Genomic DNA, 23,977 nt, shown 5'->3' with positions numbered 1-23,977 from the left:
CGTGGCGGCCGAGGACGAGGAGGAGGAGCCAGGGGACCTGGAGGAGGACGAGGAGGAGGACGAGGAGCCGGACCCGGAGACCCCCGAGAACGGCTCCCTGCCCCGCTTCGTGCCGCGCTTCAACTTCACCCTGAACGACCTGACCCGCTTCGTGGATTTCAACATCAAAGGGCGCGACGTGATCGTGTTCCTGCACATCCAGAAGACTGGGGGCACTACGTTCGGCCGGCACCTGGTGAAGAACATCCGGCTGGAGCAGCCGTGTAGCTGCAAAGCGGGCCAGAAGAAGTGCACCTGCCACCGGCCGGGAAAGAAGGAGACCTGGCTCTTCTCCCGCTTCTCCACGGGCTGGAGCTGCGGGCTGCACGCCGACTGGACGGAGCTCACCAACTGCGTGCCGGCCATCATGGAGAAGAAGGACTGTCCCCGCAACCACAGCCACAGCAGGTACTGTTCCCTGCCTCGTCTTCCTCCCACCTCCCCAGCCCTCTCCCCTGAGTCCCGACCCCGGGCAGCCCCGCGCTCCCTGGGCGTGCGCGTGGTTCCCCGATTTCTTCGAGCCGTTGGAGCAGAGGCTTTGAGAGAGGGGTAAGAAACCTCTGGATAGTGCTGTGGTCTTGAACTCGCTCCCCTCCCCCCAGTCCCCACTGCTTCCCGCCCCCCTCCTTTCACCTTCGAAGGTGTCCACAGCCGTCGTGTGTTTCTTTCCTGGTGCCTAGCACGGTGTTGCTTCCCTCCAGACTGACCCCCCCAAAACCCCATGGAATGCCCTTGTGGCGGGGCCGGGGAAGGAGGGTCTGGGTTAGACCTGCGAAGTCGAATCTGGTACCTAAGTTTTTTGAGTGGAAACCCAACACTTGGAGCCGAGGGGGTGGTAACAGGCAGGTGGAGCTGAAGTAGAGGGCAGGGCAGGAGTTTTCCAGGCACGGTGAAGTCAGAGACGAGTGTGCTCTCTTGATGAGTGGCTCTTGGATGGCTGCCCGCCAGATCGGGAAACAATCTTCTTGATACTGCTTTGAATATACACGTTCAAATTCCTGCTCTACCTCCGTAACCCTAATTCGGGAGATGATCTTTGCTGCCGAGCAGTGCCGGGATTTGAACTCTTGCTGGTGGTCTCAGCAAGATTTCCATTCTCCCCCTAGTCCATTCCATCAACTCATTCCGGAAGTGTCTATGAAAGGCCTACTGTGTGCCTGGCTGTGTGCTAAATGCTTAGTGGATACAAAGATATAATAAGTAAGATCCCTTCATTTCAGCCTGGAACAGCTTTCTCCTCCTCCTCCTTTTTTTTTTTTTTTTTTTTTTTAAACAGCAATATGCCAAGAATTAGGAAAGTTAGAACTCTTAATAGTCAGTGAAACTGCTTACATTATTAACACCCTTTGAGAGAGACAGGGGCTTCAGAATTTGGTTGAATGTTCTTCCTGCCCATTACAATTTGAAAATTAATCTGACATGCTCACTCAAGGGACTAAAATATTAAAAGCTTGGAACACTAGTTCAGAAGTTTTTATCTCAAATATTTCAAACAATTTGGTGTAAGGAAATAGGAATTTAAAAACTCAAGCTCAGTATGTTGATGTCAGATAGCTTTTGCATTTGACATTACAGAAAAGGTTCATTTGCTGGAAGCTACCCAGATTCTAGAATTCACCACCACTGAAGCATCTAATTCTACTTCATTTCTTCAAGAATGAGCAAAATTTCATTTGGGGTTTTTTACTCTGGCAGTTTTTCAAATACTTTATTTCTCCTCTGCTCCTTTCCCTGTTTAATAGAAATTGGTTAGATTAGGAAAGTGATTGGAGTTGGAATGAAGGCCTTAGGTTCTTTCTTTAGTATATTTTAAGGATCTTTTACTTTTAAAGATTTGTAATTATGTATTATTTTAGATCCTCCCACTCTATTTTAGCTTCAAACTTAGTTTTTCAATTAAGTGTAACTTCCCAACTTCCCAACACATAAAAGACAATCGATGCTATATTTCATTCAATACTGTACTCTTTGTATTTGGACTTGTACGTATTCATTACTGAATGACCTCAAAGGGTTTGCAAGTCTGCTTCCCGCCTTCTGTTAAAGACTGGAAACATCGATTGTTAAACGTAGGAACTTTTAATGACTCTTGTAGAGAGGGAGGGTCAGCATTATTTTCTACCAATGTATATATAAGTCTTAGTGAATAGATGAAGATTTTGCAGGGATTAGAGTAGGACATGGATTCTAAAAATAATTAGATTTTTCTTAGTGATGAAATTAGCTACTGCTGCTACAGATCCTGCATAAATTACAAGCAGTAAGAATTCACTTCTACAGGAAATATTCAATATCTCTCTACTTTGTGACCTAGAGAAATTCTATATTGGCTAATTAAACATATGGTTTCTATTGCACAGACTATTTTCTTTGTTTAGTTATAGACCATAAACATTCATTTCTCGTTGACTCACAGGTTATCAGATAATCACCCTGCATCAGTTTGCTTTTTTTAAAAAACTTTTTTTGTGGTGGTTATTTTTTGCATTGCATTTTATAATCCTTTTTCCTTTTGCTCCCTACCCTTTCTCCCCTTCCCAATAATTTTTGATTTGTTTTCTTCTTTAGATACTGTAGGAAGGAATTGTTGTGGCTTATGTGAGATACTCTGCATCAAAAGCTATATGAAAAAAAGTTGAACAGATGTTAACAGTAGCATCTTCCTAGCAGAGGAGATTGAGTTGGTTGTCTGTCATGCTCATGTCTGTATATAGCATTCTACACTCAACTAGATTAGCCTGGATAATGGACGGTGCATTTCCACAGTGCAAAATGGCAGATGATCTATGGCTACATAATGGGAACAAGGTTCTACTTCAAATAGGGCTGACTTTAAGCAAAATTGTGAAGTAGATCGTGTTGATTTTAGTTCCCTAGTCTCTTCTGCTTTGGCCCCCATGCCACCCCTGCCCCATTTCTCTCAGGGATCAGTAGCCCTGTGGATCACTTAATGCGCAAGAGCAAGGATTCTGGAGTCAGACGGATATGGGTGTTATACTTAGTGTGTAACCAGGAATAAGTTACTCTTTCTGAGCCTCAGATTTTTCATCTTTAAGATGTAAGTACCACCCTCATAGGGGTATTGTGAGAAATAAATGAGCATGCAAAATGCTTGGCAGAGTATATATGCTGGTTGATAGTAATACTTACCAGAATTGACTCCACAGCAACAGGTTATATAGTAATACTTAAAAATCCATACAAGGTTGTCAATTGTAATAACATTTTCTCTAATGAAGGCCATCTGTCACAAAAGGATCTCATGTTTGTCCCTTAGGGTAGCTCAGTGCAAATGAGCCACCTTAATTTATAGAGATGCCATTTTATGGTTATTTGTACTAACACAGTATCCTAAGTTCCAAATTTAAGCAATAAATTGAAAACTATGGACCTACCGTGGGGGCAGTGTGGGGAACAGGGATAGAAGAACAGGTAATATCATTGGTTACACATTCTGTTGGGGATAAGAACAGCTACCTGGAATGCTGAGAGAGGAGATGGGAACATCTAGGACGAAAGGCAGAAGTTGGAAGCCAATTCTGAAACCAGATGCTAGGCGGAGGTGAAGGAATCATTGTATTGGTTATGTGGGTCCAAGATGGTGCAGGACTCCAAGGCTAGGGTTTGGATCTAGCCCAGAGGGCATTTCTGATCACAGGAATCCCGGAGCAGCTAACAGGAAGATGGCACATCTAAATGACCTCTTTTATCATGTTACTGATGATTTTGACCCATTGTTTATATTTTGTTTTTTTCCAGTTATTTCTTTTGTAGAGTATCCTTTTTTACTATCTTTATATTTTTCTTTCTTTATTACTATATGTTTCCCCCCTTTATCTGCATGCACAGATCTTTAGAAGGCTCTTCTTTACCGTTGTTGTTGAACATGGATAGAATTGTAGCATTTTATGACTGAAAAAAGACCAAAAAAAAAAAAACTAGTCTCACCATCTTACATAGCAAGGGGGGAATCCGAACGCTAAAGATGGGAAACAATATGTCTAACATTTTGCCAGCGAATTAGTGTCTTCATTTTTGTATCTTATATTCAGTGTTTTGCCTACTATTTCTTCTGTTTACTATGAAAAGTATAGCAGGGAGCGGCTTAAGCATCTGCTACATTCCAGTTATCTGTGACAGTATATGGTTTTGAACAAACAGTGTCAGCTATGGAATTTAGGCAGTTAGGGGAGATAGACCTTAATCTTCTTTGGTAAGTATCGCTCCCATTCTTAAATAATGCTGTAAAGAGAGTCCATCCATATCCTTTTGTATTGTGGGATGACAGGTTTTCTCTTATGATCCTTATTCCATTGGTTCAGTTAGAGTAGTGGGAATTTTGTGGATATTGTATTATGTAGGGCGCTCCGTGCTGCAAACGATACTAAAGTAACTCAGACTCAATTCAGCCAGAGGGATTATGTATTGGCTTATATAACCAGACAACAGGAAGGGTGTGAGTAGAGATGGTTACACAAATGACTGGTACTAGAGATTTGGGGTCTCTCTTCCCGCATTCCTTCTATCAAATTGGCTCATTCCATAAAATGGGAAAATGACCTTCACATCTAATAGCTCCATAAGCTAAGAGGAAAACAAGTTCTTCTCTGAGCTCTAGTTTGAAATTTGAGGAATGACTGGTTATTCCAGCTTGGAACTTATGCCTACCCCTTCAACCAATAATGTGGGCTGAGAGACGAGGTTCTCTGACCCATGTTGTATCTAGAACCACCCCCATGGTGTATGTGTCTGTCTGTGTGAGACAGGTCAGTTATCAGAAGCAGGGAAGCTAGCACGGGTACAGCTCTTGGGTGAGGCATTGGGTTCTGGAAAGTCTCTACGATTGTGTTAATTACACATATAAAATAAATGAGAAATAAATGAACTCCTCGATCTCTTCTTTGAATTCTATTTAGGAGAATTTTTAAGTACACTCCAACTTATTTGCAGCATCTGGAAACAATATCATGTGAGAAATAATTGAAGGAACTGCTAATATTTAATATGGAGATGGGAAAAATAAGGAGAAATCCAACACTTGCCTTTAAATACTCAAAGGAAGAAGATATGGAAGGTGAAGGAAACTTGTTTTGCATTGCCCTAAAAGATAGAACTAAGATAGGTGGGATAGAGATTACAGGATAAGGATTTCAACTCAGTGTAAGAAAGAATTTCATGCAATTTATAACTGTCCAAAATTAGAATGAATTCTTTTGTAAAGTGATGTGCTCCCAGCAGTGAAAACTTCAGGAGTGGTGGTTAACCACTGATCCCGTAAAAGGAATTCCTTCCTGGGGAAGGACTTGGCCTGCATGCCCTGTTATTGTAAGGTTTTATGGTTCTAATGTAGGCTGAGTTCAGGGTATCTTCATTCTCCCTGTTCCTGCCCCCTGGGCGTGGGGGTGGGGTTGGGGGTGGGGAGGGTGCCTGAGAGTGAGAGCAACAGATAAGATTATAAGCGAGTCAGTTCTCCAGCATTTGTAAGTATTTCTACAAAGAAAACTTTTGGTAAAGCACAATCAGGTGGTATGGAATGTACAGAGGAGCTGTTTTACACATTCAGGGCCAAATGCAATAAATATGTCCCTTGTACTAGATTGTCTGCTAGTTAATAAGTACAAAAAGGTAAGATGAGAAAATGTAACATAACTTGCCACAAAAAACGGTAACCACTTTGAAACATTGTCTGGTTACTGGTTTTCGTTTAGACTGCAGGCTGAAATATATAAGGAGGCTGCGAAGCTCTGTTTCAAAGACTACCTAGAATATTATGGCCTGTTCTGCTTTCTAAAGTATACTGATCTCTTTGATGTCTCTTCTAATTAGAAATGTTGAACTGCAAAGAAGGTTAAGTTTTATCACAAGTTTGTGTGCAGTGTAAAACTAAGATAAGAAATGTTTCTGTCTATATGCCATACCCACTTATTTGTTCATTACGGGGTCTCTTAAAGTATTGTTTCTGGTTTAAACCACAAATATTTGCTATAAATCAGAAAGAAGTTACAACAAACTCATTCCATTTTTTTTAGTTCTGCAGAGATAAACTGGAAGTAGTAAATGGTAATAGGTGATTTATTTTTATGCCTTTTTCCTTTCTTGTTTCCCTTGGGTTGGTTTTAGAGAAATAGAAATGTTCAGCTAATAATTGGAAGCTAGGTAAATTTAGGCACCAACAATGTGGATTTGCTTAATCTTAGATTCTTATGTTATTATTCCCAAAGGCTAATTATTATCATCTCATCTTGACTAAAGACAATCACAGGCTTATGGCATTTCAATGTTATTTATGCTTGATAATGAATTAAACAGGTGTAATTGAGACTGGCCCATCCTAATGTGATTTTAAGAGTTACAAAGTAAATTATTGGACCAAGAAATAGGTTCAGTATGAGAACAGTTAAATGGGGTACCCAAATTAATATTTTGTAGTAATCAGTTATCTTGTTTTTGAGTTTATTAAGTTGTGGGTATCATGTATACCTTCTGTTGGTTTTAATTGGCTAATATATCTTTGCTTAAATCATAGCTAAACATTTAACTGTGTATTGGGAAATATACTAAACATTTGTTAACTTAGACGGTGTTATTTGTTTATATCTCCCTCTGGCAAATTCAGTTGCTCAGTAAAGCATGTGTTAAATGCCTAGCACAGAGATTGATCTATAGAAGATAGTCAATAAGTATCAGCTAAAAATATATTGTATGTGTTAGATTACCTTTCAAAAATGCAAGCATGATTTGATGAGATTGTGGTCATTTAAAAGATGGAATTAACAGACATTGTGTATCATGGCTCTGTTATTTCAGGTGCAAATTCTAATTGTTAGTGGTTGTCTTCCATAATTAGCAAAATGTCACCTCCCCTGCTTCTCTCCAAGTACAGAGGCTGGGACTTATTGGAACATTCTAGATGGTGTCTCCTATTAGACAATATGCTACAAACCAGAAATTCATTTGGGTACAGACAGGTGAACTTGCCTCTTGAGAGGGTTAATTCCATCTTTCATCCTCCCTTTAGAATAAAATCAGTCTAAACTGAGAGGATGGGAACCGTGATGTGCGGTATGAGGGTGAGAGAAGTATAGATAATGTAGACTCTGGATTCTACTGGTTTAAGCCCGATGGTTGAGGTGGTAGTAGCTGCAGATTGTGATATTGGAGAGCAATGGGAGAGACCTTGAGTTAGGAAACAAGTTCTAAAGAGAAACTGTAAGAAACCAGTGATAAATGTGTTAGTCAGTGAAAATATGGAGGCTTGTGCTGATGCCCACTTTGTGAATGCAATTACGGTAACGTTTAACTCTGAAGTTAAACTAACTGAATGCAATCTGGCTGAACCTTGGATAAATCAGTTGCCTTTTCTGCACTTCAATTCCCTTCTCTGGAAAATGGGAAGAATAACAGTACTATTGTATGGTGAGCATTAATAACATGTGGTGCTCTTAGAACAGAGCCTGACACAGTGAGGGAATCGTATAAGAGCTAGTTATTATTATTTTCGCATGGCACTCATACGCACACGCTGTTTTGTGTAAAAATAAAATGATAGGTAAATCTGTACCATCCTATTTCAGTCGGGAACCTTTCATCATGAATGATGGAAAAATGAACTTGCAAGCTGTGATGCAAAAGAAAAGCCATAAATGAAAAAAGTAAATATTAATTCTCAGGATACCACGGACACTTAGTGGCACTCAGTGAACGCTGTTGAATGGATGACTCACAGCCTTTCTTTTCTTCGTTTTATTTTTTTATGGGAAATTAATGAGACAGCAGTAAAAATGTTTAAACACATAAACAATTAAATTCATAAATGAAGCAATTCTACAGTGAAATTGAATTAGTTGCCTGTAGGCACATAAATATTTGCAGTTCATTGCTATTATTAATATCTTACCATGCTTTCACTGGGAAGTACTGTGCCATTTGTTTTCAGAACCTTACATTTAACATCATATGTTCACGTTTGCCTCTGTCTTCTAATTACTTTATAAATCCAAGAGGATAGAAATGCTAACCACCTTAATGTGCTCAGTATTTTTCTGTTAGATTTTACAGAGTATTTCTTCCAAAGAATTTAAGGGTCTAGATGTCTAACTGTATACCTGGAACATGATGACATCTATATTTTGTGGATTCTAGTTAGAAACTTACAGGATTTCATGGATTTACCTAGAAAGTGAAAACGTATACTTAGGAAGAAGAGTAAATATGGTTTTAAACAAAGATATGCAGTAACCTAATGTGTGTGGAAATACTAAGCTCAGTTAAATACAGTAAGGGACATGGTGATGTGTCAAGGAAGAGAGAATAGATAATGATGATGCTGAGTGTAAATTAGAAGGATGCTGCAGAGGAGGGAGAGAAGAAGGGCAGAAGTAGCCAAGGTAAAGAATGAAATCCTAAAAGAAGTGAGTGAGAAAGAAGGTAATATTGAAAGGAGAGAGCAGGAATTTCTCTTGTATGGACTGGTTTGTCTCATTAGTGCATTTATAGGAAGTAGTCAGCTAACCAGGAGGCTGTCAGACTCTGAGCTCTAGTGTATTTAAATGCTGCTGATGTTTATTTACTTATAAAATATTTTTCGTGTTGCTGTTTCACTATGTTGGTAGGTGCATTAGCTGTGTTAGTCAGGGTCCATGGTAGTAAACAGAGGCATACTCTGAAATTTTGAAGGGACCATGGGCTCCGTGGGAGAAAAGACCTGCCAATCTGCTCCTGTAAAGATTACATCCTAGGAAACCCTATGGGACACTTCTACTCTGTCAGATGGGGCTGCCATGAGTTGGAATTGACTCTTTCGCAGACAACAACAACAAGAAGTTACAGAGGTATGGACAGGGTTAAGAGAACCCACACTGGACCTTGAGGAACCCTGCAGCTAGCAGCAAGGGGAAGCTGTTAACCCCACCGGGCCTCAAGTGGCAAAGGGAGGCAAAGGTGTTCTCAGCCTCTGGTGTCCGTGGGAGCCTGACGGCAGCTGTAGTCGTGGCAATAGGAAGAAGCCTAACAAAGGGCTTTCCTGTAGGAGCTGTTTGTAGAGGACAGCAGCCACTGCTGTAACTACACAGCTGAGGCAAAGAGGACGTACCTGGACCATTTTCTTCTCCCATCTGCCCGTCTTGTTCCATTGTCTTCTATGGCTGACTCTACCTGGAAGCTAAAGCGCAAGAGAGCTAGCTGGTGCGTTCCATGGGCTTCAGCAAGGCAGAGAAAGATGGAGAATGGATGGGGTTGTGGAGGTGGGAGAGATGACAGTGGAAACTCACTTGCACAGTGCCGTAAAATAACTTGAGATTTCTCCTAATTTATTTTATGGATTGCCCCTGTTCAGTTCTGTAAATGAAGCTGAAAAGAAGTACCCTACATTTTTGTACATGTACTGCAGGTGTTCTGTCTGGACTGTTAGTCTCCACCTGAAGAATGGTGAATGCAGCAAAGTACCAGTCACCATAAACAACCAGCTTTTCGCTGAGTAGTAGAAATAATGCTCCGTTTGGATATTTTGTCACCTTAGTTCCCCAGAATCAGCTGGTGACAGCGACAGATTTGGGCAGTTAGATCTGTATTATGATGCAGAGCAGACAACACACACTTTATATCTGTTTAGGGCATTTTATAAATTTGAAGGTATATAACAATATTAGTTAAGGCATGACAAAATAGTTTACAAAACTGGCTGTAGTTTGCAAAGACATATTTATGAGACGAGGTGTTTTTTGCTGCATAGGTTTTATTCCAAGAACATTAAGATTCTTCAGAGTGATATTTATGAAGGTAAAACGTGAGGGAAGAAAAAAAATTAAATCATGTTTGAAATTGTTCTAATGTTTTTAGTTTTAATTTTAAAGGACTTTGAAATGCTATTTCCATGTTTATTTTGGAGTGAATATGATATGCCTGGAAGTGTACATGCACATACCCTTCTGTGCAAAATGTTATCAACCTGGAGATCTCGTGACATTAGATACTGAGCAATATTTAAATGAAATTGGTATCTGAGCAAACTTGATGCAAGAATTGTCAATTCGCTGCTTTAATTCCAAGAACTGAAATACCAGGAGCAAAATGCTCTTCAGCATATCAACTTATAGATGATAAAAACAATGATCAATATGATATATGCACTAGTCCATCTATGGGGATTGGTGCATATGTGTTAAGTTCTTTTTCCCATCCATAGGAGGGGATTTCTAGTTACTGGGAACAGCATACCAACCTTCACCTGTTTTCTCAGACCCCCCCCTTTAGGTACAGCCTTCTTTTTTGGCCTTTGGAACGCCATCTTATGACATGGCTAGAGTTAGCAATTGCCCTGTAAACAAGAGGATTGATCATCTTCAGGCCCTTGTCTTTCTATGAAGAGTTACTTGCCACGATAAAATTGCCTCAGGAATTGTTTTCTGCTGACTATGACAGTTATTAGCTCTAAGTAAGGAATGTGCACGCCATTGAACTAGATTTAAGCCCAATTTAGCTTAGGAGCCCATTGGAGCCCTTGTGGCGCAGTGGTTAAGGGCCCAGGCTGCTAACCAAAAGATTGGCAGTTCGAATCCACCAGCTACTCCTCAGAAACACTATGGGGTGATTCTACTCTGTCTTTTAGGATTGCTGTGAGTTGAATTCCACTCTACAGAGGTGTCAGGGAAGGTTTATCTTGGCCACATAGCTTCATAGAGTTTGTAATTGAACTTTTCTTATATGAAGTAAAAGAATTAGATTTAATGAATATTTCTATTAACATCTTATCAATCCTTATATTGGTAAGTAAATATAAAAGTACTTGGGTATAAAGTCTTCTGACAACATGAAAAAACTTATGTGCGTAAGTGTAAAATTTATTATTTATTACTGAGTTTTTTAAAAAATATTGTAGTAAAGTATATAGTACAAAAAGTTTTCTATTTTAACCATTCGTAAGTGTACATTTCAGAGATTCACCACGTTTTGCTATGTCACCCCTATCCATTTCCAGAAGTTTTTCATCACCCCAAACAGAAACTCAGTACCCTTCAACAGTAGCTCCCCCTTTTCCCCCACCGCTGGCCCCTGGTAACCACTAATTAACTTTGGTCTCTATGCAATTGCCTATTATAGATGTTCATATAAGTGGGTTCATACAATATTTGCCCTTTTGTGTCTGCCTTATTTCACTCAGAATCTGATGCATTTTTAATCTAAAAATATTTGTGAACTATCATGAGCCATTCTTTTCCTTTTAAATTTTAAATTCAGACCTAGGCCGAAAATACCACGGGAGATAAATTTCTTTGCTTTGAAAGTTTTACTTTCCAAGTTCCTTATGTGTGCTGTAAAGAATAATTAATGTAATGAAAAAGTCAATATCGTGTATAAATTATGTAGGCTTTACTATCATTGTAATTTTCTCTTCAACACCTATTGATCGACAACAATTCATTTGTTAATTTCTCCCTAATAAGATATTCATTGTATTAGGTCTGTAGTAGTGCAGTCCCTGCACTTTGGCAGCAAGTCATGAATTACTAATGATGCCCAGAACAAGTTAACTTACTACTGAGCGCTGCGACATTGGCAAACAGGCAAAGGGGAGTAATTTGAAATACTGTCCCGTAGCAACTCGGTGTAGCCAGACAACTGCAAATCACTAACCTAGTATACTCTTGCATGCTGTTAATTTGTGCTGTTAAATTCTATTTGTATGGATTTTTTTTTTTAGGTGTTTACTTTTAAATTAATTTGAAAATCCATGATTCTCTTTTTCTTGGGGAGGGGCGGGGTCCTTTCCAAACTATCTGTAGTAGTGCTTTGAAGTTGATGACTATTAAATGATGTTTTGGACAATTATGAATGGATTTCCTTTAGAGGAGTAGGAGGAATCTGAGATCTTTTTGAAACACAGAGATGGGTCCAAGAAATCAAACAGCCAACAATTTACCGCAAAAAGAACCTTTGCATCAGATGATTTGGAGTGGGGGGCAGAGTGGTTCCCTGAAAAGAGTTCTGAATTTGTAGTTGAGCAACCACGGTTTGAATCTGGGCTTCCTGGTTTACTTGTTTACTTACTTATTGTACGGCCTTCTTGATAAAATATAAGCTTCCTGAGGGCGATGACTTTGTTTTTATTCACCTCTGTATCCTCAACACCTCAAATAGTGCCTGGTTCATAACGGCTGTCAAATAAATGTTGACTGAATACATGAATGAATGAAAGAAACAAAGCATAAATAAATTCACTAATTTGCTAGGCAATCTGAATAAGAATATCTGCTCTACTTTTTAAAGTTTTCATGGCTAAGGAAATGAGTATGAAGGCATTTTGTAAAGTATAAAGTACTGTAAAAATTTAAATTTACGTTGATGGTGAGAAACCTTTTGATATAGAATAGAAAAGGAAGAAATGTTGGATTTTGGAAATGCAATGAATATATAATTCAGCTTATATAGAGTGTTTCCAAAATTGGGAATGACAAAGATGAGGTTGAAAAATATGCCAACTACTTAATTCAGCGCAACAATTTGCTAGAGTAATGAGCAATTTCTTTTAAAACACTACATAACATATCATAAAAGGCTGAACAAAATGTATAAGTCCTTTTCTTAGACTATCAGGGAATTTTTCCCCAGGAATTTGGCACAGATTGTTCTTCTAAAGGGTTTTTTTTTTTGTTTGTTTTTTTCCACTGCTTTACCCATTTGAGGGTGTTCTCCTCAAATTGTATTTTCAGTTTTACATTCATGACCTTAATTTTGTATAACAGATGTAAATTATAGTGATAGATTAATATGTCCTGAAATTGAGCTAACAGTGTAACTCTTCTTCATTTCAGCTGATTTAGGATGTGATAGGCCACTGAGCTGTTAGTTAACTAAGTATTAGTTTTCCAGTTAATTACAAAGAAAATAAGAAGTAACTTTAGAACAGAAAATAAAAATCTTCGAGAAATTAGAGTTTGCACAGTAAAGATCTACCAGAATAATTATTTTGCTTAGTAATGAGCTAGTTTCCATACCTGAAGTGTAGTTCTGGTCCATCCAGGATGACATGATAGATTTACATGGGTCAAGATCTAGAAGTATACATGACTCCTTGGAAGAAGTTCAGTGAGCTGATGGAAGACTGTGAAAGGTGTGGTGCCTGGCAATAGGAGACGATCCAGCGGAAGAGAGGGGCATTATCATTTATTGAACTCTTTACCCTAACAACAGCCCTGCGAGGTATGTAGTAGTATCTCCATTTTACAGATAAAGGATCTGAATGTATTTTTGGGATGCCTTCAGCTGCAAGTAACAAAAACTCAAATTTAAATTCACTTAATAATAAAAAAATTTAAATCTCATAGGAAGTAGCCTAGAGAGAAGGCATTAGAATTGGTTGATCCTGTCTCAGTAGTTTTTTTGACAGTAAAGCAAAGAGGTTTAAGGACATAGGTTCCAAAGCCTCACTGTGGATTCAAATCCTGACTCTACCATTTACTCATATGTGACTTTGTATAAATTACATAAATTCTCAGGCCTCAGTTTTCTTATGTGTACAACAGTGATAAAAAATTCCTACCTTCCATTTGTGATGAGGATCTTATGAATTAATGCACGCAAACATCTAAAGGAATACCTAAAGCCTTGTAAGCAGTAACTAAATGTTAGCCATTGGTTTTTTTACTGAGGACCCAGGTGTTTTTCCATGTCTCTACTCTGTCAACCTGAGCTTGATGAGTTGGCTTCCTGATGGTTGGAAGAAGGCTATAGCCATTCCAGGCAGAATTTTCAGGCCAGACAGGGCAACAACTAGAGAAGAAAGGGAATATCACACTACCTGAGAAGCAGTGGCAGGAAAGACCTGGCAGCAGGAGATGGCGTGGTAGGCTTTCTGGCCCATGGAGAGAGAAAGCTGAGCGCCTTTGGGGAGAGCCCTAGGTCCAGGGAGAGGTGCGCCTGTGAGCATGGTTGGGAAGAGCATGTCCTGATGGAAGAACTGTATCCTGAGTGTTCCTGAGCCTGAATTGTAACTGTTACTTCCATAATAAACCCCATAATTGTGAGCATGGTCTCTGAGATCTGTGTGGCCATTGCAATGAATTATCCAAATCAGTAGAGAGTGCTGTGGGAAGGATGGTTGGTGTCAGAGTAGGTAAAGATGGCAGAGAGAAGAGGCATGTCTGACCCTTGACTGATAGGAATCAGCCTTGGGCTCTTGATCCTGGTTCTCCTTCCCCCTTGTGGGGTTGGAGGAGGTCAGACACCACCCCCATGCTGTTTTTATAATGTGGAATGTACGAAGTATGAATCTAGGAAAATTGGAAGTTGTCAAAAATGAAATGGAACACAAAAAGATCGATATCCTAGGAATTAGTGAGCTGAAAGGGACTGGTATTGGCCATTTTGAATCAGACAATCATATGGTCTACTATGCCAGGAATGACAAATTGAAGAGGAATGGTGCCGCATTCATCGTTAAAAAGAACATTTCAAGATCTGTCCTGAAGTGTACAATGCTGTCAGTGATAGGATAATATCCATATGCCTACAAGGAAGACCAGTTAATATGACTGTTCTTCAAATTTATTCACTAAGCACTAATGCCAAAGATGAGGAAATTGAAGATTTTTACCAACTTCTGCAGTCTGAATTGATCAAACATGCAGTCAAGATGCATTGATGATTATTGGTGATTGGCATGTGAAAGTTGGAAACAAAGAAGAAGGATCAGTAGTTTGAAAATATGGCCTTGATGATAGAAACGATGCTGGAGATCACATGATAGAATTTTGCAAGACCAATGACTTCTTCATTGCAAATACCTTTTTTTCAAAAACATAAACGGCAGTTATACACACGGACCTCTCCGGATGGAAAACACAGGAATCAAATGTACTATATCTGTGGAAAGAGACGATAGTAAAGCTCAATAGTGTCTGTCAGAACAAGGCCAGGCGCTGATTGCGGAACAGACCACCAATGGCTCATATGCAAGTTCAAGGTGAAGCTGAAGAAAATGAAAACAAGTTTACGTGGACCAAAATAAAACCTTGAGTTTATCCCACCTGAATCTGGAGGCCATCTCAAGAATAGATTTGATGTGTTGAATGCTAATGATCGAAGACCAGTTGAGTTTGGGATGACATCAAGGACATCATACCTAAAGAAAGCAAAAGGACATCATACCTAAAGAAAGCAAAATGTCATTAAAAAGACAGGAAAGAAAGGAAAGACCAAAATGGATGTCAGAAGACTCTGAAACTTGTTCTTGAGTGTAGAGGAGCTAAAGCAAATGGAAGAAATGATGAAGTAAAAGAGCTGAACAGAAGATTCCAAAGGAGAGCTCCAGAAGACAAAGTAAAATATTATAATGAAATGTGCAAAGACCTGGAGTTAGAAAACCAAAAGGGAAGAACACACCTGGCATTTCTCAAGCTGAAAGAACTGAAGAAAAAATTCAAGCCTCGAGTTGTAATTTTGAAGGATTCTATGGGCAAAATGGCAGCCTTGGTGGCGCAATTGTTACGAGCTTGGCTGCTAACCAAAAGGTTGACAGTTTGAATACACCAAGGGGTGGTTCTGCTCTGACCTACAGGTTCACTATGAGTTGGAATCAACTTGACGTCAACGAGGCTTTTTTTTAATGGGCAAAATACTGAATGATGCAGAAAGCACCAAAAACAGATGGAAGGAATACACAGTATCACTGTACCAAAAAGAATTGGTTGACACTCAGCCATTTCAGGAGGTAGCATATGATCTAGAACCGGTGGTATTGAAGGAAGAAGTCCAAGCTTCACTGGAGGCATTGGCAAAAAACCAGGCTCCGGGAATTGACGGAATACCAATTGAGATTTTTCAGCAAACGGATGCAGTGCTGGAGGTACTCATGTATGTATGCCAAGAAATTTGGAAGGCAGCTACCTGGCCAACCGACTGGAAGAGATCCATATTTGTGCCCGTTCCAAAGAAAGGTGATCCAACAGAATGTGGAAATTATCGAACAATATCATTAGTATCACATGCAAGTAAATTTTTGCTGAAGGTCATTCAAAAGCAGTTGCAGCAGCACGTCGACAGGGAGCTGCCAGAAAATCAAGCTAGATTCAGAAGAGGACCTGGAATGAGGGACATTATTGCTCATGTCAGATGAATCTTGGCTGAAAGCAGAGGATACCAGAAAGATGTTTACTTGTGTTTTATTGACTATGCAAAGGCATTCGACTATGTGGATCGTAACAAATTATGGATAACATTATGAAGAGTGGGAATTTCAGACGCTTAATTATGCTCATGAAGAACCTGTATGTAGATCAAGAGACAGTTGTTTGAACAGAGCAAGGGGATACTACATGGTTTAAAATCAAGAAAGGTGTGTGTCCGGGTTATATCCTTTCACCATGGCTGAACAGATAATCTGAGAAGCAGGGCTCTATAAAGAAGAATACAGCATCAAGACTGGTGGAAGACTCATTAACAATCTGTGATATGCAGATGACACAACCTTGCTTGCTGAAAGTGAAGAGGACTTGAAGTATTTACTGATGAAAATCAAAGACTACAGCCCTTGAGTATGAATTGCATCTCAACATAAAGTAAACAAAAATCCTCACAACTGAACCAGTAAGCAACATCATGATAAATGAAGATAAGATTGAAGTTGTTAAGGATTTCATTTTAGTTGAATCCACAATCAACGACCATGGGAGCAGCAGTCAGGAAATCAAATGACCTATTGCATTGGGCGAATCTGCTGCGAACGACCTCTTTAAAGTGTTCAAAAGCAAAGATGTCACTTTGCAGACTAAGGTGTGCCTGACCCAAGCCATGATATTTTCAGTCACCTCGTAATGCATGAGAAAGCTAGACAATGAGTAAGGAATACTGAAGAAGAATTGATGCCTTTGAATTATGGTGTTGGCCAAGAATACTGAATTTGTCATAAACCACCAGAAGAACAAACAAGTCTGTCTTGGAAGAAATACAGCCAGAGTGCTCCTTGAAGGGAAGATGACGAGACTCTGTCTCATGTGCTTCAGACGTTTTATCAGAAGGGACCAGTCCTTGGAGAAGGACATCATGCTTGGTGAAGTAGAGGGACGGTAAAAGAGGCAGACCCTCAGTGAGATGGATTGACACAGTGGCTGCAACAATGGGCTCAGACATAACAAAGATTGTGAAGATGGTGCAGGACTGGGCAGTGTTTCATTCTTTTGTACTTTGAGTCACTATGAGTGACTTGACAGCACCTAATAACAACAATGGTGTTTTAAAAAACTATGTTTATAAGTTCTTTGATAATCTTCTTTTCAAGAGGTAGAGCTTAATTCCTCTCCCCACTCCCCAGTACGGGCTTTAGTGACTTCTAATGAAATAGAATATAGCGGAAGTGACGAGATTGCATTTCTGAGATTACGCTATAAAATAACTGTGGCTTCTGTCACTGGTGCTCTCTCTCTCATACTCTGTCTCTTGGCTCATTTGCTCTGGAGTAAGCCATGTTCTGAGCAGCCCTATAGAGAGGCCCTCATACTGAGGAAGTGAAGCCTCTTATCAACAGCAGTGCGAGTGAGCTTGGGAGGGGATTCTTGAGTCCCAGTCAAGCCTCAGAAATTGCAACCTGGCCAACAGCTTGACTGTCGCCTCATGAGAGACCTGATCCAGGTTTGAATGCTAACAGGAGTGATAAACAAAGAGGGTTGATTGTAGGAGTGATTTTTTTAGTAAAATGAGAGATGATGAGATCACAGACCCCAGGATCTCATCTACCTCCCTTTTTAACAGGAATGAAGGCAGAGTATTTGAGTACTGATGGAGGAAGTTTGGTGGAATTAATACTTGAAAGATAAGGTGGTTTTAATCTGACTGCATCTATTTTGTCTATGAAGAATGAGTGGGAAGGAGAGGGGCGGGGGATGTTTGAGATTTGAGGAGAGAAGAGAAGGTGTGAAATAATTGTCTCAGAAGTTGGAAAAATAAATTTCCTAGGGACACAAGTTGTCTGGCAGTATTGAGTTCTGTTTTGAGATCTGTGATGATAAATTTGAAGTCAGTTCAGTCAGCATGGTTATGTGATTTTCCTCAGCAACAGTTAACTGCTCTCGTGCAGGCATGGAGTAAGTGCACAGCTGGGTTTGACCCGGATTGGGGTTTTACCAAGTGAGGAGCAAGAAGGTTACAGATATTTGCAAGGGAGCATGTCTAGGGTCAGACTGTGTAATTTAGGCTGGTTAGGAGAGAAGCAGGGATATAAGAGGGTGATGGATGAAACAGTATGGTTAATGGTAGAGGTCTTGTTGAGTTTGGCAAGTTGTAGGAGTGCTAAAGTGCTGGTGTAAGTGTGGTAGACTATAGGAGATGATGGTCAGAGAGAAAGATGTTTGAAATTGAATTGCTAGAGTGGGTGCTTTAATTTGTATCATCTGTGTGAATGAGTGTCTGGGATAGGGCAAGAAGAGATCATTGGAGCTAAAAAGGTCAAAGAATGGCAGAGCCAATCTGTAGAATGGATTATCCATGTGAATGTTGGAGTCAAGACTGATGATAAAAGTAAAGTTGGAGAGGAAAATAGGCAGCCTGGTGCTGGAAGCACAGTGGGTAAAGGGTAACAAAGGCTGACATGTGCTCCAGAAGACAGTGAGAATGTAATTCCTCACTCACCTGCAGGTCAGACTTCCAAGTTGTTTACTTTTCCAAGGCTGTGATGAACCAGGAAGAAAAGGGACAAAGGGTAGAGGAGAGAGTGGGAAATGGAAATATAAAAGCTAGAAAGGAAGTGACAGGAAGTTAAAGAAAGAGATAAAGAAACCCAAATACTGCTTAGCAGAGAAGGGCAATGAGCTCCTCATCCTTCAGTGTCTCATTAGGGGCATAGAAATTATGAAGCAGCGAGGGGTCAGAGTGCAGCATTCCATGAAAGATTAAGTCCTATCACTTCCATTACCCTTAATTATATCACTCAATCACAGTCGTCAAGGCACAGTTAAATTTTGTTTTGCATTTTCTCTTTAAGAAAATACAAAAGTGAATAATATTTGTAAATTAAAAAATTTTTAATCTAAAAGCATTTTTTATTTTAAATCTTGGTGCCAAAGCTTCTGTTATTTGAATGGTTCCCTTGTGAGGGATAGCTATATCCCTAGTGATGCTAGATGCATGAGATTTTTCAGTAGACAGTTGACCTTAGGGGGGATAAAGTCTGACTATTGGATGTGAGCTGGGGTCTAGAACCTAGAAACAAACTCTGACTCAACAGATCATGTCAATTTATGAGTCGATTGGTTTCTGAGAAATGGAGGTTTCTTGAGGAGACAGCTCACATTCATAAAGGAAGAGTAAACTATTTTAAGCCACCCGTGGTTTTGATGAGATAGGCCTGGAGAAGGATTCATTAGGGGATAATTATTATGGTTCCCAAATATTATGTATTGTTTATATGTGGGAGGGGCTGCTTTTCATAGATACATTGGCCTGTGTTTTGTCCAAAGTTTGATTCTCTCTACATTTGGAGAGTGTCTTAGACTGGATTCTCCAGAGAAGCAAAACCAGTGAAGCATATATACATATATGGAGAGATTCATCTCAAGGAAATGGCTCATGCAGTTGTAGAGGCTGACAAGTCCCAAGTCCATGGGTCGAGCGTCAGGCTGGAGGCTTCTCCCGACTCATGTAGCTGCAGGGCTGATAAACTTAAGAGCGCAGATCAGACGGCAGGCCACTGGCTCACCGGCTGCAGAGGCTGACAAATCCAAGATCAACAGGTAATATGGCAGGCCGCTGGCTCACAGGCTATGGAGGCTGACAAATCCCAAGATCGGCAGGCAATATGGTAGGCCACTGGCTCAAGTCCCAAGAACCAGAGGTCAGATGATGACAAGCCGGATACAGGATCCAGAGCAAGCGAACAAGCTTTGCCAGAACTTCCATATATTTATTGGATGCAGGCCACATTTCTGAGTAACTCCCTTACAATTGATTGACTGATCACATCAGATCACATCATGGAGGATGACTACATCATTACATAACTGCCAAGCCACCAAGAATCATGGCCCAGCCAAGTTGACACATAGCCTTAACCACCACAGAGAGATACTTACATTTATTCAAAATCTGATATATCCTCTTATCCTGTTCTGGAGGAGAAGTGTTAGAGACAGCACAGTGGAAGTTACATGTGGATAGGTAATTATGAGGTATCAGAGAGTCAAGGTGGGCACAAGGAGGGACCTAGGAAGGAAGATCCAAATGCAATCCAAGAAGGTACAAACACTGAACTGTGCACCATCAACCAGTATTTATTAAGTCTTTACACTTAATGTCCAGTAGCGGAATAAGTCCTGAGCAGGCAGAGATGGATAAGGCCCTGTTGATACAGTACTTGCTTTCTTAACGGAGAGACAACAACGTAGACAACTAAGTAGGAAACCGTGTGAACAGGTTGCAAGTCCTAGGTCCTCTGCTAAGCACTGAAGATGAAAATGTGGATAAGACATTGTCCTTGTTCTCAAGGAACTTCCAGATTCAGAGGAGACCATTGTAATGCAGTGAGGGAGGTACTGTAGTGCAGGAGCAGTGGGAACGTAGTACAGGGACACAGTGTAGTTTACAGGGCAGAAAAGGCTTCCTTGGAGAAAATGGGGCAGATATAAAGGGTCATCAGAACTCTGAGAAAAGAGTGGCTAATTTTGCCTAAAGGGCATGGTAAAGACTTCAGAAGTGGGGATTCAGGAACTGTGCATGCACTTGCTTAATGTTCTCAAGGAACTCCATATACACGTTCTCACCACCCCTTACTCATCTGTGTCGTGGATGTGCCTTGATGACACACAGTTTGTTGCCCTTTGACCAATTGTTAGGTTGTGCCATAGGGGGCTTATCACTACTTGAAATACCCAGTAGTTGAAGTACCACAGTTTATGGAAAGTGATTTTCTTATAAATTAAAGAGGATTCGAGGTGACCCACGTCGGATCACTCTCTTGTTCCGTAAGGCTTTCTGAAGTAGGATGCCATGGGGTAGATTTACAGTGTTTCCTGGAGAAGAAAGGCTGATTACTCCATTTTTAGCATATACAATTAAGAACAGATGAACAATACTATTCAATTATCATATAGCTTAATTACGTGTGAATGTGCGTATTAAGATACATAACCTTCCCAGGCTGACTGCCTACCTCTAAAGACAATTTAAGGTGGATTATAGAATTCAAATGGGACAATTAAAAATATGAGTAAAGCCAAAACCAATGAAAAGGGTACAGAAAAATGTGTGTGTCAGGCATCTAGGTTTGGCTTATTTTTGCAGTTAAACATGAACTTAAGCTTTTAATAACTTTACTGCTAAAGGAAAAAAGAAAATAATTAGAGAGTGTTTGTCATTGGGTTAAATTTGTCTCAGAAAAAAGCCCTCTTTTTTTTCTGCCCTCCAAAGGGAAGGAGGAGCCCTGGTGGCACAGTGGTTAAGCATTCGGCTGCTAACCAAAAGGCTAGAGGTTTGAATCCACCAGCCACTCCTTGGAAACCCTATGGGGCGGTTCTCTACTTTGTCGTATAGGATCCTTAGGAGTCGGAATTGACTTGATGACAATGGGTTTGGTTTATTTTTGGTTTAGAGGGAAGGAATTTATTGCTTAGAGGGACATGGTATGACATCATGACCAGTCTTTCACAGCAGTTCTGCAGAAGATGCAGAAATGGTCTTCAGAAGGCTGTTAGCCACATCAGCTCTATAAAACAGAGATTCTGGCATATTAGCAGTAACTAGAGAATATAATGAAGATATCTCATTCACTATAGTGTCAAAGATATAAAATACTTAGAAATAAGCTTAGTTAGGGATAACTGTGACCTGCATTAAAAAACAAAACAAAACAAAACTACAGCACTTCATTGGAGAGATAATCAAAGCATGAATGAATAGGGAAATGTTTCCTGAATGGAAGAATGGATGTTGTAAAGATGTAAAGATTGTACGTTTTTATCAGGTTAATTTACAAAACTAAGGAAAAAACCTACTAGCTTTTTCTTGACAAAATCGTTCTAAAACATTCTGAAAAATCATGGGGCACCAGGAGTACTACTGAAGAAGATTGATGAAGTGGACTTAGTCCTACCAGAGATAAACCATGTTAGAAATAATAATTCCAAGTGCATCTATTAATGCAAAGTTAGAAGTGTACATAAATAGGAGAGAAAGCCCCAGAAATGGATACAATTGTATTTGTGAATTGTGTCCCCCCAAAATATCTGTCAGCTTGGCTGGGTCATGAGTCCCAGTATTGTATAATTGTGTAGCATTCTGTAATCTGATGTGATTTCCTTATGTGTTGTGAATTCAATCACTATGATCTAATAAGATGGATTAGTGGCAGTTATATTGATGAGGTATACAAGATTGGATAGTGTCTTAATCCAGTCTCTTTTGAGATATGAAAGAGAGAAGCGAACAGAGACACATGGGAACCTCATACCGTCAAGAAAGCAGTGCTGGGAGCAGAGCACATCCTTTGGACCTGAGGTTCCTGTGCTGAGATGCTCCCAGACCAGAGGAAGACTGATACATCACAAGGACCTTCCTCCAGAGCTGACAGAGAAAGAAACCCTTCTCCTGGAGCTGATGCCTTGAATTTGGACTTGTAGCCTACTGGATTGTGAGAGAATAAACTCTTTGTTAAAGCTATCCACTTGTATTTCTGTTACAGCAGCACTAGATGACTAAGACAGTGTGATATAGCAGTTATCACAAAACACTAAAGGAATACTTACTTAATAACCAATTTTTCTATGACATTTAGAAACACAGAAAACACTTCTACATCTGTTTATATCATTATATTCCAAATAAATTCAATAGTTATGCATAAAAAACAATATAAACTTCGGGACAATATCAAATTGGGTATATTTGAGTACTGGACTTTGTAAAGAATGATACTTTCCAGAGCATAAGGGATAAAAGGAAGCACAAGAAAAAGATTGATCTCTACTAAAAATGTGAAATTTATACAGTGAAAACAAAACTGAAATAAAATGGGAAAGAAGTGGGCAGAGTTTCTGTGGGTAGGATTTGGCAGGAATACCACAGACACACACTCGGCTGTGAGATTAGATTATGTTCCTGATTTACTTATCCAGGGTTACAGGATTTTAGTGGAATGAGGAGGCCACACGGTGCAGGAGCAGATGTAGTGTATTCCAGCAGCTTTTTTCTGTCTGCAGAGCTTTTCTTTTTTTTTTTAAATTGTACTTTAGGTGAAGGTTTACAGAACAAATATTTTCTCATTAAACAGTCAGTACACATATTGTTTTATGACATTGGTTAACAACCCCATGACATGTTAACACGCTCCCTTCTTGGCCTTGGAGGACGCTCTTTTCTTTTTTTTTTGGTGAAAATATACATAGCCAAAGATACATCATTTCAAAAATTTCTACATGTACAATTCAGTTACGTTGATTACATTCTTCCAGTTGTGCTTCTATTCTCACTTCAGATGAAGGTTTACAGAACAAAATAGTTTCACATTAACAGTACACATATTGCCCTATGACAATGGTTAAGAACCCTACTACATGTCAACACTGTCCTTACTCAACCTTGGGTTCCCTATCACCAACTTTCCTATCCCCTTTTGCCGTCTAGTCCTTGTCCCTGGACTGCTGTGCCTCATTAGTCCTGTTTTGTTTTATGGGGCTGTCCAGTCCCTGGCTGAACAGTGAACCTCAGGAGTGACTTCACCACTGAGCTAAAAGGGTGTCTGGGGGCCATACTTGGGGGGTTTCTCCAGTCTCTGTCAGGCCAGTAACTCTGGTCTTTTTTGTGTGTGTTAGAATTTTGTTCTACATCCTCCTCCAACTCTGTCCAGAACCCTCTGTTGTGATTCCGGTCAGAGCAGTCAGTGGTGGTAGCCGGGCACCATCTAGCTGTACTGGACTCAGTCTGGTGGAGGCCTTGGTAGCTGTGGTCCATCAGTCCTTTG

At 40.0% G+C, this 23,977-nt stretch overlaps 1 protein-coding gene across 1 annotated transcript in view; it reads left to right on the top strand.

Annotated features, from left to right (window-relative positions):
* Positions 1-9: 9 nt before the first annotated feature.
* The window catches only part of HS6ST3 (heparan sulfate 6-O-sulfotransferase 3), an 823,801-nt gene continuing 799,833 nt past the window's right edge, over positions 10-23,977 (top strand). The window contains exon 1 of the mRNA XM_023726684.1: positions 10-447. Within this exon, the coding sequence (XP_023582452.1) occupies positions 407-447 (41 nt within the window). The 5' untranslated portion in view covers positions 10-406. The remainder of the gene's footprint in view (positions 448-23,977) is intronic.

The sequence above is a fragment of the Trichechus manatus genome, unplaced genomic scaffold (assembly GCF_000243295.1).
Source record: "Trichechus manatus latirostris isolate Lorelei unplaced genomic scaffold, TriManLat1.0 scaffold00013, whole genome shotgun sequence".
NCBI classification, from domain to species: domain Eukaryota; kingdom Metazoa; phylum Chordata; class Mammalia; order Sirenia; family Trichechidae; genus Trichechus; species Trichechus manatus.
Note: the sequence above shows the minus strand (reverse complement) of the source record. Positions and strands in the feature narration are given on the sequence as shown.